Source organism: Simochromis diagramma, unplaced genomic scaffold (assembly GCF_900408965.1).
Source record: "Simochromis diagramma unplaced genomic scaffold, fSimDia1.1 OVJJ01000323.1, whole genome shotgun sequence".
In the NCBI taxonomy this organism is placed as follows: Eukaryota; Metazoa; Chordata; class Actinopteri; order Cichliformes; family Cichlidae; genus Simochromis; species Simochromis diagramma.
In genome coordinates this window covers 648,780-661,998 of record NW_024386770.1, presented here as the reverse complement: position 1 = coordinate 661,998, position 13,219 = coordinate 648,780, and the positions used below count along the sequence as shown (strand labels likewise).

At 41.9% G+C, this 13,219-nt stretch overlaps 1 protein-coding gene and 1 pseudogene across 1 annotated transcript; both read left to right on the top strand.

Annotated features, from left to right (window-relative positions):
* Nucleotides 1–8,802: 8,802 nt before the first annotated feature.
* LOC120738008 lies at nucleotides 8,803–10,498 on the top strand (annotated as a pseudogene).
* Nucleotides 10,499–11,689: 1,191 nt separating this feature from the next.
* Nucleotides 11,690–12,917, top strand: LOC120737777 (olfactory receptor 4E1-like). Its single transcript, XM_040038643.1, has one exon. The coding sequence runs from the start codon at nucleotides 11,979–11,981 to the stop codon at nucleotides 12,915–12,917; it is 939 nt and encodes a 312-aa protein (XP_039894577.1). The 5' UTR covers nucleotides 11,690–11,978.
* The last annotated feature ends 302 nt before the right edge of the window (nucleotides 12,918–13,219 follow it).

Below are 13,219 nucleotides of genomic sequence, written 5' to 3'. Positions count from 1 at the left end.
CCTATCTCACAGAAAGGTGTTTTATAACCAGAGAAACCAAAACTTTGTACTTTTGGCTCTGAACAGCACCACAGTGGATTGTAAATCAAACAATCAACATGTGATTGCAGACTTTCAGCTTTAATTCAATGACTCAAATCATTTTTGCATTAACTTTATAAGAATTAAACAGTTCAGGCAAAAACCAAAAACTGCTTTTAGTCCCATTATCAGAGGTTTAACCCTCCTGTTATGTTGCGGGTCAGACTGACCCAGAACAGAAGAGATGTCACATGTCATCTGCATCACTACAGAAAATGAAGAAAATCAAAATTATAAAAGAAAATTGTAAAATAATCAATACCAGTGTTTCTGACCCGGGTCAAATTAACCGAGGAGCATAATTGGTGTTCCTGGAAACCAACATAACAGGAGGGTTCAAATGATTGGAACACACAATTATTCATTTAAAACTTTGCAGCCGGTCTGGCCGACGTCAGGTTTGTTTCCTCTGTTAGACTGTAGACCAGGGCTGTCGAACTCCAGGCCCTGAGGGCCGGTGTCCTGCAGGTTTTAGATGCGTCCTTGATCCAACACAGCTGATTTAAATGGCTAAATGACCTCATCAACATGCCTTGACGTTCTCCAGAGGCCTATCAATGAACTAATCATGTGATTCAGGTGTGGTGGCCCAGGGTGAGATCTAAAACCTGCAGGACACCGGCCCTCGAGGCCTGGAGTTCGACACCCCTGCTATAGACTGTTACTGTAGCTATTTTAAGTGGGTACTTCCAAAAGTACTCTACTTTTCCACAGTACTTACTAGTACTTACTTCCGACACTTTCTATCAAAAACATGATGAGAGCATTCAGAAGAAAAATGTTTATCACATGAAATTTATATTTCTAAAGCTTCATAAAGTCACAGTTATTCATTTTCCTAAACGGCCACATGAGAAACTTGAACTAAGTTCTACTCAATATTAATTTGGACTCTTTGTAAGCTTATTTCTTGCACCCCTGCTCTAGTCAGTTTCCCCTGTGGAAATGTAAGTTCGGTTAGAAAAGATCTGATTCTGAACAGAAACCAAGGATGGCAGAAACTGAAAAGGGCAGCTAGACTCCAGCAGAATATTTGTTTTTCATATTTTAAAAATAAAGAATTAAGACTTCTTACTCTTTGAATAATTGAAGGTGTAAAAATCGTATGACTGGATGTGGATTTAAATGAAGTTTTTCAAACAGAGGAAAAGGTTAACTGTACCAGAAAACTGATATTTCTCTTTTTATCAGAAAAGGCCATTACACATGTTACTTAATAATTGATTTTAGTGCACTCATGTTCTTATTGTTCTCAAATCTCAAAGATTGCATTCGTCATCGTTTTTCATGCATTTTAACTTATTCATGTCTGAACACACAGTAAAATAAAAGTAGATATAGTTCCTCCCACATCTGGAAGCTGTGTGACTTCTTCATTAGAAAGGACAGATCTGCAGGGAGGTCCACTCAAAGTCAAACATTTTCCTTCTTTGTATTTTTAGGACCACTGGGAGCCTATGCTGCCCCCTGGTGGTTCCCGTGTTTCATCATAGTATTTGCTGCTAAGGTAATGAGCATCAGTGTTTTTGAGAGAAAGGTGGTCATTAATGAGCTCCTCTGTGAGCTGGATCTTAACAAAACACTTATTAACAATTTCTGATTGTAATTAGTCCTCTGAGAGACAGACAGGCTAATGGGGCTCAGAGGACAACACTGATTATAACAGGTGGTAATGAAAGCTCTACAGGGGCTAATAATCACCTTCTGCCTGCTGAGTTTCAAGTGTACTCTGGGAAACTGACATTTAAAAAAAGAAATACCAAAAAAGCAGTGAAACACACTAAAAAGTGCAAATGAATGTAAACATATGAGAAGTTTGGGAGAACTCACTTCAGTTTCAGTTTGATCACAATCAGAAATAAGTCTTGTCATTCAGTGTAATCTCATTTACAGAAATGTAATAATGGCATGTTTGAATAAGGTCTATTTAACTGGAGAATTTATTAATCTTGAATTAAAAAACAAAAAAGAACCAGTGGAGCCGTGGGTGGTAAAGACTCAGAGAATATCTGTGCTGTAATGTGTGAGATGTATTTGACCATAACCTTTATCGCAAGATATCTATGGGTTCTGTTGATCTACTGGGTCTACTAACACCTCAGTCACATGGCACTGAAAGCAGGCCAGGTGAGACACTAACAGACAAAGGCAGCTGCAACTGTAAATGACCCAGGTTAACCCAGGTTAACCTGCAAAAAGACTTCTCACATTTCTTTTGTTTGCATATAATCATTTGAAAAATATTTTTTTCTTAGTCCACACAACTAGAGCTTTCTTAAGCAGTAATAGCTGGAAATTTTGGTTTTCTTCATCAGTCTCTCATATTGTTGTGGAAGAGTTATGCTCCACTCTTCATTTCACTGAGGTTTGCAGCATTGATTCGTGCACAGCTCTCTGAGCTCTGGACTCTGACTGGACAGATGTCCTCACAGAGGAGTCCACGTCCACTCAGATCGTCACCCCTCCACCACAGCTGAGGTGCTTGTGCTGATGTGCACAAGTGAATTTTAAAGAAGTGAAACTTGGAGCCATTATCATTAAAAAGATAAGATTCAAAGTATCTGAAGTAATCAGTAATGCACAGATGCACATGATCAGATCCCAAGAAAGTGAATATGAAAAGAAAAGGCCAGTCTGCCAGTTCCCCAGATTTCTCAAGAGAGAAACTGTTACTGCAACCTTTAATTCAATTAACCTGCTGGTCACTGAGACTCCTGGGAACTATAAGGCCTCCAGAACACTCATTATAGCCGGAAGATGGCACGAAGATGAGAGCACACACTCAGGCCGACTGCAGGAACAAGCCAGATTAAAGTTCAAATACTAAGATTACAAAGGTCAAATGGTCTATTGTGTGACCACGATTTTTTATTTTTCTGAACCACAGTTTGTTGCACGTTTTCAACCTTAAAAAACAGATTTTTACAAACACTTCTTGTCCTTTATTCTGAAAAACCCTCATTCTGATGGGGCAGTTAACAAGAAGGATTAGAAGCTTGTTTTTTTATGTTTGAGTAAAAGACTTGAACTACAAACTGCAACTATGCTTAACTTTTAAACTGCTGTTTTTCTTTCACATTATCCCAGGTGTTACTTTAAGCGAAAGCTAACGTATGGTTGGTCAGTATGCCTCAGTGCACCAGATGTGATCAAATTCACATTTTAGTCACCTACAATTTCCACGTTAAGAGGCTGGAGAAGTCTGCAGTCTGTATTTCATTTGGACTTTTCTATTATGCACTTTGCATCCCGATCAGGATGCATAGCAGAAACTCAGTTTTCTTTATCACAAATTTAGTTGTCTTGTCCTTCCATATGATGCCACATAATCTATCCTTGCAGATCTGTTGGTTAAACTATTTGGGTTTAATTCTGACTTACTGAATTTGGACTAAAGTGGAGAGAAAAAAACCCACACATACAAAAAACAAGAAATACAGTAATATACTGTTTCAACAAGTTTTATGCCATTTTCACTCATGAGCACAATGAAGTCCAAAAATAAACATCTGGAGATGTTAATGTTTGGGTTTGAGGTCAGGGTGGGGTGGGGCAGGGTAGCACGGCGACACAGTTTTTGGTCTTAAAATGTCTTTTAATTTAGACTCATGACATCTTATTCCTGAACAATTCATCTGATTGTTTCTTTGTTTATTTCTTTGTTTCTTAGATTTGTTTATTTGTCTAAAAGTTTCGAGTGTGAGCAAATCTCTGGGAGCCAACTAGTGACTTTGTTTACATCTGAAGTTTAATGGAAACTTTCTGCAACAAACAAGCAGGACCTTGATGATTCAGTTCAGCTGGTGCTAGTGTGGGAGGTTGGGGTTAGCTGAATCCTCCTTGGAGAGTTTTCGGTCTCGTGGTACTAATTAACAAATTGTTGCTGTAACAATAGCAACAAAACATGAGGCACTGAGATACATTAAATTACTCAGCAGGGGATACCTCGTGGGTCTAATGCAAATGTGGAAAGTCTTTGGTTGTTTATGATCTTTAACTATCCTCAAGTCCATTCGTTTGTTTTCATTTTGTAAGATCGTACAGTGGGGCAAAAAAGTATTTAGTCAGCCACCGATTGTGCAAGTTCCCCCCCCAAAATGATGACAGAGGTCAGTAATTTGCACCAGAGGTACACTTCAACTGTGAGAGACAGAATGTGAAAAAAAAAAAATCCATGAATCCACATGGTAGGATTTGTAAAGAATTTATTCGTAAATCAGGGTGGAAAATAAGTATTTGGTCAATAACAAAAATACAACTCAATACTTTGTAACATAACCTTTGTTGGCAATAACAGAGGTCAAACGTTTACTATAGGTCTTTACCAGGTTTGCACACACAGTAGCTGGTATTTTGGCCCATTCCTCCATGCAGATCTTCTCGAGAGCAGTGATGTTTTGGGGCTGTCGCCGAGCAACACGGACTTTCAACTCCCGCCACAGATTTTCTACGGGGTTGAGGTCTGGAGACTGGCTAGGCCACTCCAGGACTTTCAAATGCTTCTTACGGAGCCACTCCTTTGTTGCCCGGGCGGTGTGTTTTGGATCATTGTCATGTTGGAAGACCCAGCCTCGTTTCATCTTCAAAGTTCTCACTGATGGAAGGAGGTTTTGGCTCAAAATCTCACGATACATGGCCCCATTCATTCTGTCCTTAACACGGATCAGTCGTCCTGTCCCCTTGGCAGAAAAACAGCCCCATAGCATGATGTTTCCACCCCCATGCTTCACAGTAGGTATGGTGTTCTTGGGATGCAACTCAGTATTCTTCTTCCTCCAAACACGACGAGTTGAGTTTATACCAAAAAGTTCTACTTGGTTTCATCTGACCACATGACATTCTCCCAATCCTCTGCTGTATCATCCATGTGCTCTCTGGCAAACTTCAGACGGGCCTGGACATGCACTGGCTTCAGCAGCGGAACACGTCTGGCACTGCGGGATTTGATTCCCTGCCGTTGTAGTGTGTTACTGATGGTGACCTTTGTTACTTTGGTCCCAGCTCTCTGCAGGTCATTCACCAGGTCCCCCCGTGTGGTTCTGGGATCTTTGCTCACCGTTCTCATGATCATTTTGACCCCACGGGATGAGATCTTGCGTGGAGCCCCAGATCGAGGGAGATTATCAGTGGTCTTGTATGTCTTCCATTTTCTGATGATTGCTCCCACAGTTGATTTTTTCACACCAAGCTGCTTGCCTATTGTAGATTCACTCTTCCCAGTCTGGTGCAGGTCTACAATACTTTTCCTGGTGTCCTTCGAAAGCTCTTTGGTCTTGGCCATGGCGGAGTTTGGAGTCTGACTGTTTGAGGCTGTGGACAGGTGTCTTTTATACAGATGATGAGTTCAAACAGGTGCCATTCATACAGGTAACGAGTGGGGGACAGAAAAGCTTCTTACAGAAGACGTTACAGGTCTGTGAGAGCCAGAGATTTTCCTTGTTTGAGGTGACCAAATACTTATTTTCCACCCTGATTTACGGATAAATTCTTTACAAATCCTACCATGTGGATTCATGGATTTTTTTTTCCACATTCTGTCTCTCACAGTTGAAGTGTACCTCTGGTGCAAATTACTGACCTCAGTCATCATTTTAAGTGGGGGAACTTGCACAATCGGTGGCTGACTAAATACTTTTTTGCCCCACTGTATATGAGCATCTAATGAGGAAAATCTGTATCACCTGCTGTTAAAAAGTTTATACTCTTTTTCCTTTCTTTCTCTTCTTGTCAAAACAGAAATAAGTCTTGACTTGTTTGTTTTTACAGTCTGCTGGATAATTTTGTCATAGCTCTATATTTACCGCATAAGACATAAACAGAACCACCTGCTGACCATTTAAAAAAATGATGTGTGACAATATATGAGCACTGATCAGTGTCATGGGCCCAGAAAGAACTGATCACCATGGTAATGATGTTCTTGCCTAAAAACCAACAGCCAACTTAACAGGATTATCAGGATGCCACCACAGAGTCAAAGAAGGTCTTTAAAAGCGCTCCCTGGACTCCAAATGACCTCAGCCGCCTCAGCAGGTAGGGTCTGCTCTGACCCTTCCTGTACAGAGCATCAGTGTTGTGGCTCCAGTCTAGCTTATTATTCAGGTGAACACCCACTATCTCAATGTCCACTCCCTGGATGTTCACCGGTGTCAGTGTGGTGGGTCTGCGTCTCCGGAAGTCCACCACCAACTCTTTGGCTTTCCCGGCGTTGATCAGCAGGTGGTTCTGCTGACACCAGTCCACAAAGTCCAGAGTCCACCGTCTGTACTCTGAGTCGTCCTCACCTGTGATGAGGCGACTATGGCAGAGTCGTCAGAGAACTTCTGTAGGTGGCAGCGTGGGGAGTGGATGGAGAAGTCTGCAGTGTAGAGGGTGAAGAGGAACGGTGCCAGCACAGTTCCCTGTGGGGCCCCCGTACTGCAGACCAGCGTGTCAGAGACAGCCCTGTGTCCTCACATACTGTGGACGTTTTGTGAGGTAGTCCAGTATCCACTGGGACATGTGGTGGTGGTCCACTCCCGATAGCTCCAGCTTGTCCCTCAGAAGTCGTAGCTGGATGGTGTTGAGAGCACTGGAGAAATCAAAGAACATGATCCTCACAGTGCTTCCAGGCTTCTCCAGGTGAGTCAGAGCTCGGTGCAGGAGGTAGATGATGGTGTCCTCCACCCTGATGCCAGGCTGGTAAGCAAACTGCAGCAGATCTAATGAAGATCTCACCAGGGGCCGCAGATTTCTTTTTTTTTCATTTATTTATTTGTTTCAAGCATGGTTCAACAGTATTTCATTTCCTACATAAAAACCCTCCTTCCCATTAATATAGCACTGCACCCATGGGTGAAAAGGAGCAGGAACTCTTATTAGCACCCGCTGTCATGGCTGCGGCAGCAGTCGTGTGGTGATGAGAAGGAGGATCCAAGCAGCAGACAGCGGCGGTAATGTAAGTGAGTTTATTTACAGTGCACAATACATAAAAAAACCAAGCCTGAACTAAACATAAAACTAATAAACAAGGAAACTCACAAACTGTTTTACAAACACAAACTCAGGGACACGAACAGAGCACACGGGGAAGAACACAGGAAGGAATAATAAAACACCAAACACCAGAACCCTAACACAAAACACAAGGGGATACCAATAATGAAACAGAAAAGGCTAGGTCGAATGAGCCAGGACCATGACACCTGCCCTCGACTCCAGGAGTATTATCTCTTATAAATATCCAGATCCTCTACATCCTTAGTCGTGATAAACTTAGCTTCTTCTGGTGTTCCATTAAGTTTCATCATCACTTTACAATTTCTCGTCCAAGTTAGTTGGATTTTTTTCCTTTTGTAGTATGTGAGCTTATCAGGTGATGTCTGCATTCTTTTTTGTAAGATGTTCATTGAAGTTTACTCCGCTTCCTCTCAGCTGTCTGGACTGCCTCATTAGGTCATTTTTGTGTTTTCGATTTACAAAGCTCACTACTATTGCTGGAGGTGCTTAAGCATTCTTTCTGGGAAGGGTATAGCACTCTGCGATGTTGTTACTGTGCAGGGGCAGTTTTTTGCCTGTAAAAAACTCCACAACTTGATGCTCTCGAGGGTCTTCATCAGATGTGATCTCAGGGCTACCGGCTTGTAGCTGCTGAGGTTTTTGGGATGGGAGGCCTTTGGTACCGGTACCACGCAGGAGGTCTTCCACAGCTGTAGTACTTTCCCCAGTGACAGGCTCAGGTTGAACAGACATCCTAGGATGCAAAAAGGTGTGACAAAGAAGGGAGCTAAGAAGTACAGCAAGCTGTCCATATGTGAGGCCTTGGAAACTGCAGAGCAAAGAATCACAGGCTTGGTCAGCCGCTTGAAGAGATACACCAGAGAGATCAAAGACAGGAGAATAAACCAGCTGTTCTCCATGGAACCAACCAAGGCGTACTCTCAGTGGCAGGGGAACAATATGAGAACAGCACCACCAAGGCTAGAGACGGAACAATACTGGAATAGCATATGGGAGAAGGACACAACCCATAACGGCAATGCTCAGTGGCTAGTGGATCTGAGGGCAGACCACAGCAACCCCCTCGAACAGGGACCAGTGACCATCACAGTGGCAGATATCCAAGAAAGGGTCTCCAGTATGAAGAGTTGGACAGCACCAGGCCCTGACATGGTTTACGCCTACATGCTGAAGAAGCGGTTCTACATGAGGAAGAAGGAACATGAGAAGCTCGGGAAATACCAAGGGCTCAAAGAAGAGCTCGAGAAGATGTGGAGGTTGAAGGTAACAGTGGTGCCAGTGGTAGGAACAGGTCGTAGGAACAGCTGAGATACTGCACAGGACCCTCAAGCTCCCAGGCTTCTTGCACCTGAGCTTGAAAGATAGACCGTCCGCAAGGGTGAGAGGGGAATTTTTACACACACACACACACACACACACACACACACACACACGCACACACACACACACACGCACACGCACACGCACACACACGCACACGCACACACACACACACACACACACACACACACGCACACACACGCACACACACACACACACACACACGCACACACACACACACACACACACACACGCACACACACACACTGGTTTGGTTTGGATTCTGCTTGGTGTCACTGTGTAGCTGGACTGATCTACAGGGCTTTGATAACTGAGTTCATATGAGTATATTTCATATAAAAGCAAAGATCATAGAGATAAGTAGTATTTGGATACTTTCTGATGGAAAACTACACATTCAACAGCTTTACTCTGCAGCTGGAGGGATTAAAGGTCTCAGAGGTTTCCAAATATCCAATCTTTTTCTTTTTCCTTTTCCTTTTCTCCTACATACTTATTATGACACCCAATATCGGAATCGTAGTCCTGGTTTTCATCGACAAAAATCTTCATCATCATCTATCATGAGCCCCCGTTTGCTTTCAGATATTCTGCTGCCTCCATCTGAGCGCCTCACCAGTTATCATGAGTGTCTTATTCAGGCTTTTACCACACATATGTATGTCACGACTTCCCACACTGTGCTAATGATTATGGCTTTTGACAGATATGTGGCCATCTGTAACCCTCTGCGATATGCTTCCATAATGACCAACAAAATGATGATCGAGCTGACGGTTCTGGCCTGGGGAGTGGCCTTCGTTTTGGTCGGGGTTCTGCTCGGACTGACCACACGGCTAAGTCGATGCAGGACCATGATCACAAACCCTTTTTGTGACCCTCATTGTTTAAGCTGTCCTGTGACAGTGTGGTCATTAACAATGTCTATGGGCTCACCTTCACTGTGATCCTGTTCACAGGTTCTATACAATAGTGCTGGCCTATACTCAGATTACGGTGGACTGTGTGACCAGCAAGAATAAGTCTTTGAACAGTAAAGCCTTAACCCTTTAAGACCTACCATAGAACCAAGTCCGCCAGAGCTTATATTATATTTTTACATGCTGTGGAGCCATTTTTGGGAGCATTTCAAGTTGCTATACATCAATACAACCATTATAGCCCAGATTGTAATAGTATGTCTGCATTAAGTGCATAGTAACTACATAAATTGCAAAAAAGTGCAATAAACTACAAAAAAATTGAAAATCATTTTTGTTTTTTTAACATATATTTGTAGTTAGAGAAATTTAAGAGGCGTATCCCTCAAAACTGTAAATACAAAAAAGTTGCACAAAATAGTTTCCCACCACAGGAAATTTATTTTAAGTGTCTTCATAGTTTTCTTTTTGAAATACACCAATTTTTATACACTGCAGGAAAAACGAAAATGAATATTATAGTGCAAATTTGCAAAAATAACAGGATATGCATCAAAATAAACTATTTCCAGCAGTGCAATATGAGTCCTAAGCATCCCAGAAATGACACAGAAAGTCATAAAGTCAAACATAACTTTTAAAAACACCAGTATAGGCTCATGAGGCCCTGATGGTAAAAAAAAAACTACATTTCCGCAAAATGACGTCACTTCCGGTTTCGGGCAGGTAACAAACAGCTGATCGATCGGCAAAGTGTGTTTCTGGAATATTATGTTTTTGTTGCTGCAAGTGCTTTTTATGCAGTTTTTGGAAAGCTATATGTGGAAGGAAACTGTGACCGAGGACAAGCTGATGGCATAAGATGTAAGTACAACTCCTCCGGTTTCATATGCAAAAAAAATTATTGTGCTAACTTACGTGGTTGCAGTGCTACCGGGATTTAAAAATAGTTGCGCAAAACGGAGCGTGCTGCTCCGACCGGCTTTAAAGGGTTAAAGACCTGCAGCACCTACCTCTTTGTCTGCATGATTATGTTATTTACTGGGATTCCCTTTATTACTCTGCATCGCTTCCTCGTTATACTCAGTTGTATCTCTTTTGACTGGTGTGCAGTCAAAAGAGATACAACAATTCCTGTCAAAGCTGTTGCACTTTAGAAAGATTTTGCCATCTAAATAAATATTTAAGTAAGAAGAAATATGCTTATTTAAATATAATTATAGTTCCCATCCACCAGGTGACCATACCTCGAGATTAGGATTAGGTTGTATTTCAGTCACATGCATGCATCAGTTGTCATGCAGCCTGGTGGATATTAAAAGATGAAAAGGTGCCTAATGTAAGAACACCTGAAAACTGTTTCACTGATAAAGAAGTGAGTGTGATAAAATTGCAAAACATACACACAAACGTAGCATCCATCTGAGATTAACTGCAGGATTTTTATTTAGGGTTATCCCTTGCAGTACAACGCCAAATAACCAAAAATCGTGCACTGATGGTTACTAGTCTCTCCACAGAGCACACTAATGTATGTACATCACAGAGAAATAAGAGAGGGCTCTCTAGTATAAGAGCCAGAATGTGCCAGCTTTTAAAAGGAGTGTTATATCAATTTGTCTAAAAGCTTTTTCAATGATAATTTTTAGAAAATAATTTTAGTCACAAAAGATCCTGGAAACATTCTACAAAACAGGTTTATGTGATCAGAATAAAAATAGCAGTTGTACTATCATGGTTAACAATCCCAATAACATTCATTAGGAAAACCAAACTACCCATAAACACATGAGTGATGGTTGCTAAAGATTTTATTTACGATAATACATGAAAAAAATACATTTCTTTAAAGATGATGAAATGTGTCTGTTCGCCTTCTTCTTCTTTCCTGTCATAAATCTCCTGTTACGATGGTGGTTGTTCACATAAACATCTGAAACTCATATGGAAACATACATTTTAAAGGCGACCCACCCGAACCCATTGGGAAGATTTCCCTCCAATAGTGAATCTACATTGATCTTCACTAAAAACCTCTGAGTATAGAAATGGCTGTACTTTCTAATGCAATACTTTTGGTGAACTCTTTTAATTAAGACTGAACATCTGAGCTTTCAGAGGCAAAAACCATATATCAATAAGGATATGTGTCACATATAAAACACATCGTTCAGTGCTTCATCGTCTTAACAGATCTGTCTTGGGAGGAGGTTGCTTAGTAACAGTTGACCTGCCAACATGTGAAGCTGCAGCTGATGACTACTGATGAAACACATAAAAGCGTCTGGGACTTTCTTCATGTTTGGGCATGGACGGTGGTTTATGGGAGGGTGGGAGAAATATGGATGTCTGCTGTCTCCTGCTTTTGTTCCAGTAGCTCTGAACTTTAGAAACCAAACTATCAGAGCGACGCTTTCAAAATGTCTTTCTTGATAATGCAGATGTGGAAAGAGACCAGTTTAAGAGTCTGGTAATCTTTATTCAACTTTTAAATGTGACAAATATGATCGCCTCTGTTGTCTGATGCTGGATAAATTGCTGTTGATTGTCTGTGCATTGCTGCTGTCGTGTTTGTCGTTAATACTACAGGATGTACAGGATAAACTAGGACTTACTACTGGATATTCACAGTAAAATATGGACAACCAGAGCTTAAATGCAGATATCCTGATCCTGGGGGGCTTAAAGGTCACCCCGAAGTTCTCTATTGCTGCCTTTATCTTCCTCCTCCTCGTGTACATTTTCATCATGGTGGCTAACATTGGCTTGGTGGTGTTGATCTTTATGGAAAGGAGCCTGCACCAGCCAATGTACTTGCTGTTCTGCAACATGAGTGTAAATGAAGTGTTTGGGTCCACCATAGTGGTTCCTCATATACTCAGAGATCTTTATGTGTCTGACTCGGAGCGATACATTCATTACATCGTCTGTGTCGTTCAGGCCTTCTGTGTTAATCTCTATGGAGGCGTGAGTCAGACTATACTCATGACCATGACTTTTGATCGATACATGGCCATTTGCAACCCGCTGCGCTACACCATCATAATGACCAACTGGATGGTGGTAAAGCTGTCGGTGGCAGCGTGGGCGGTGGTGTTTGTCATGGTGTCGATCCTCCTCAGTCTCACGATCCGCCTGTCACGCTGCAGGAGATTCATAGACAACGTGCACTGCGACAACGCCTCCCTTTTCAAACTCTCCTGTGAGGATGTCGTCATCAACCACGTGTTTGGCCTGAGCTACAGCGTGCTCCTGCTGGGCTCCTCCATTGGCAGCGTGACTCTCACCTACATTAAAATTGCCACTGTGTGTTTGCGGAGCAAAACCAAGACAATAAATAGCAAGGCTCTGCAGACCTGTGCCACCCACCTCACTCTGTACATCATCTTAATGTTCTCAGCCTTCATCATCATCATCCTGCACCGTTTCCCTCATCTTTCCGACCACAGGAAGATGGTGAGCACTGTGGGTGAAGTAGCCCTGCCGGCGCTCAATGCTGTCATCTATGGGCTGCAGATTAAAGAGATTAGGCAGAAGATTGTGGCCTTGTTTCAGAGGAAAGGGCATTTACAATGATACGGGAGCAAAACATGTACAGAATGTGTCTTCAGTGATGTGTACATAGTTTTTAATTACATCAGTGAAATGATGGACATATAGCTGTACTCACAGCAGTGAACACCAGTTAAAACACTTTGAGGTCTAAATCATCAACAACATTAATGTGTGATTGTGAGAACAGTTTACAAAAGCCAAATATTACATATTTTCATATTAAAGAATGATTCGTGTAACCAGAGGATGCCATAACCACCTACATTACCTAATATTGACCTGTGTTGTGAATAAAAAAGAACTACTGTGCTTCTTTTCCTTTC

Bases quoted from the DNA above. Each gene is read 5' to 3' on its own strand.
- LOC120737777 (XM_040038643.1), top strand. From the start codon at position 11,979: ATGGACAACCAGAGCTTAAATGCAGATATCCTGATCCTGGGGGGCTTA.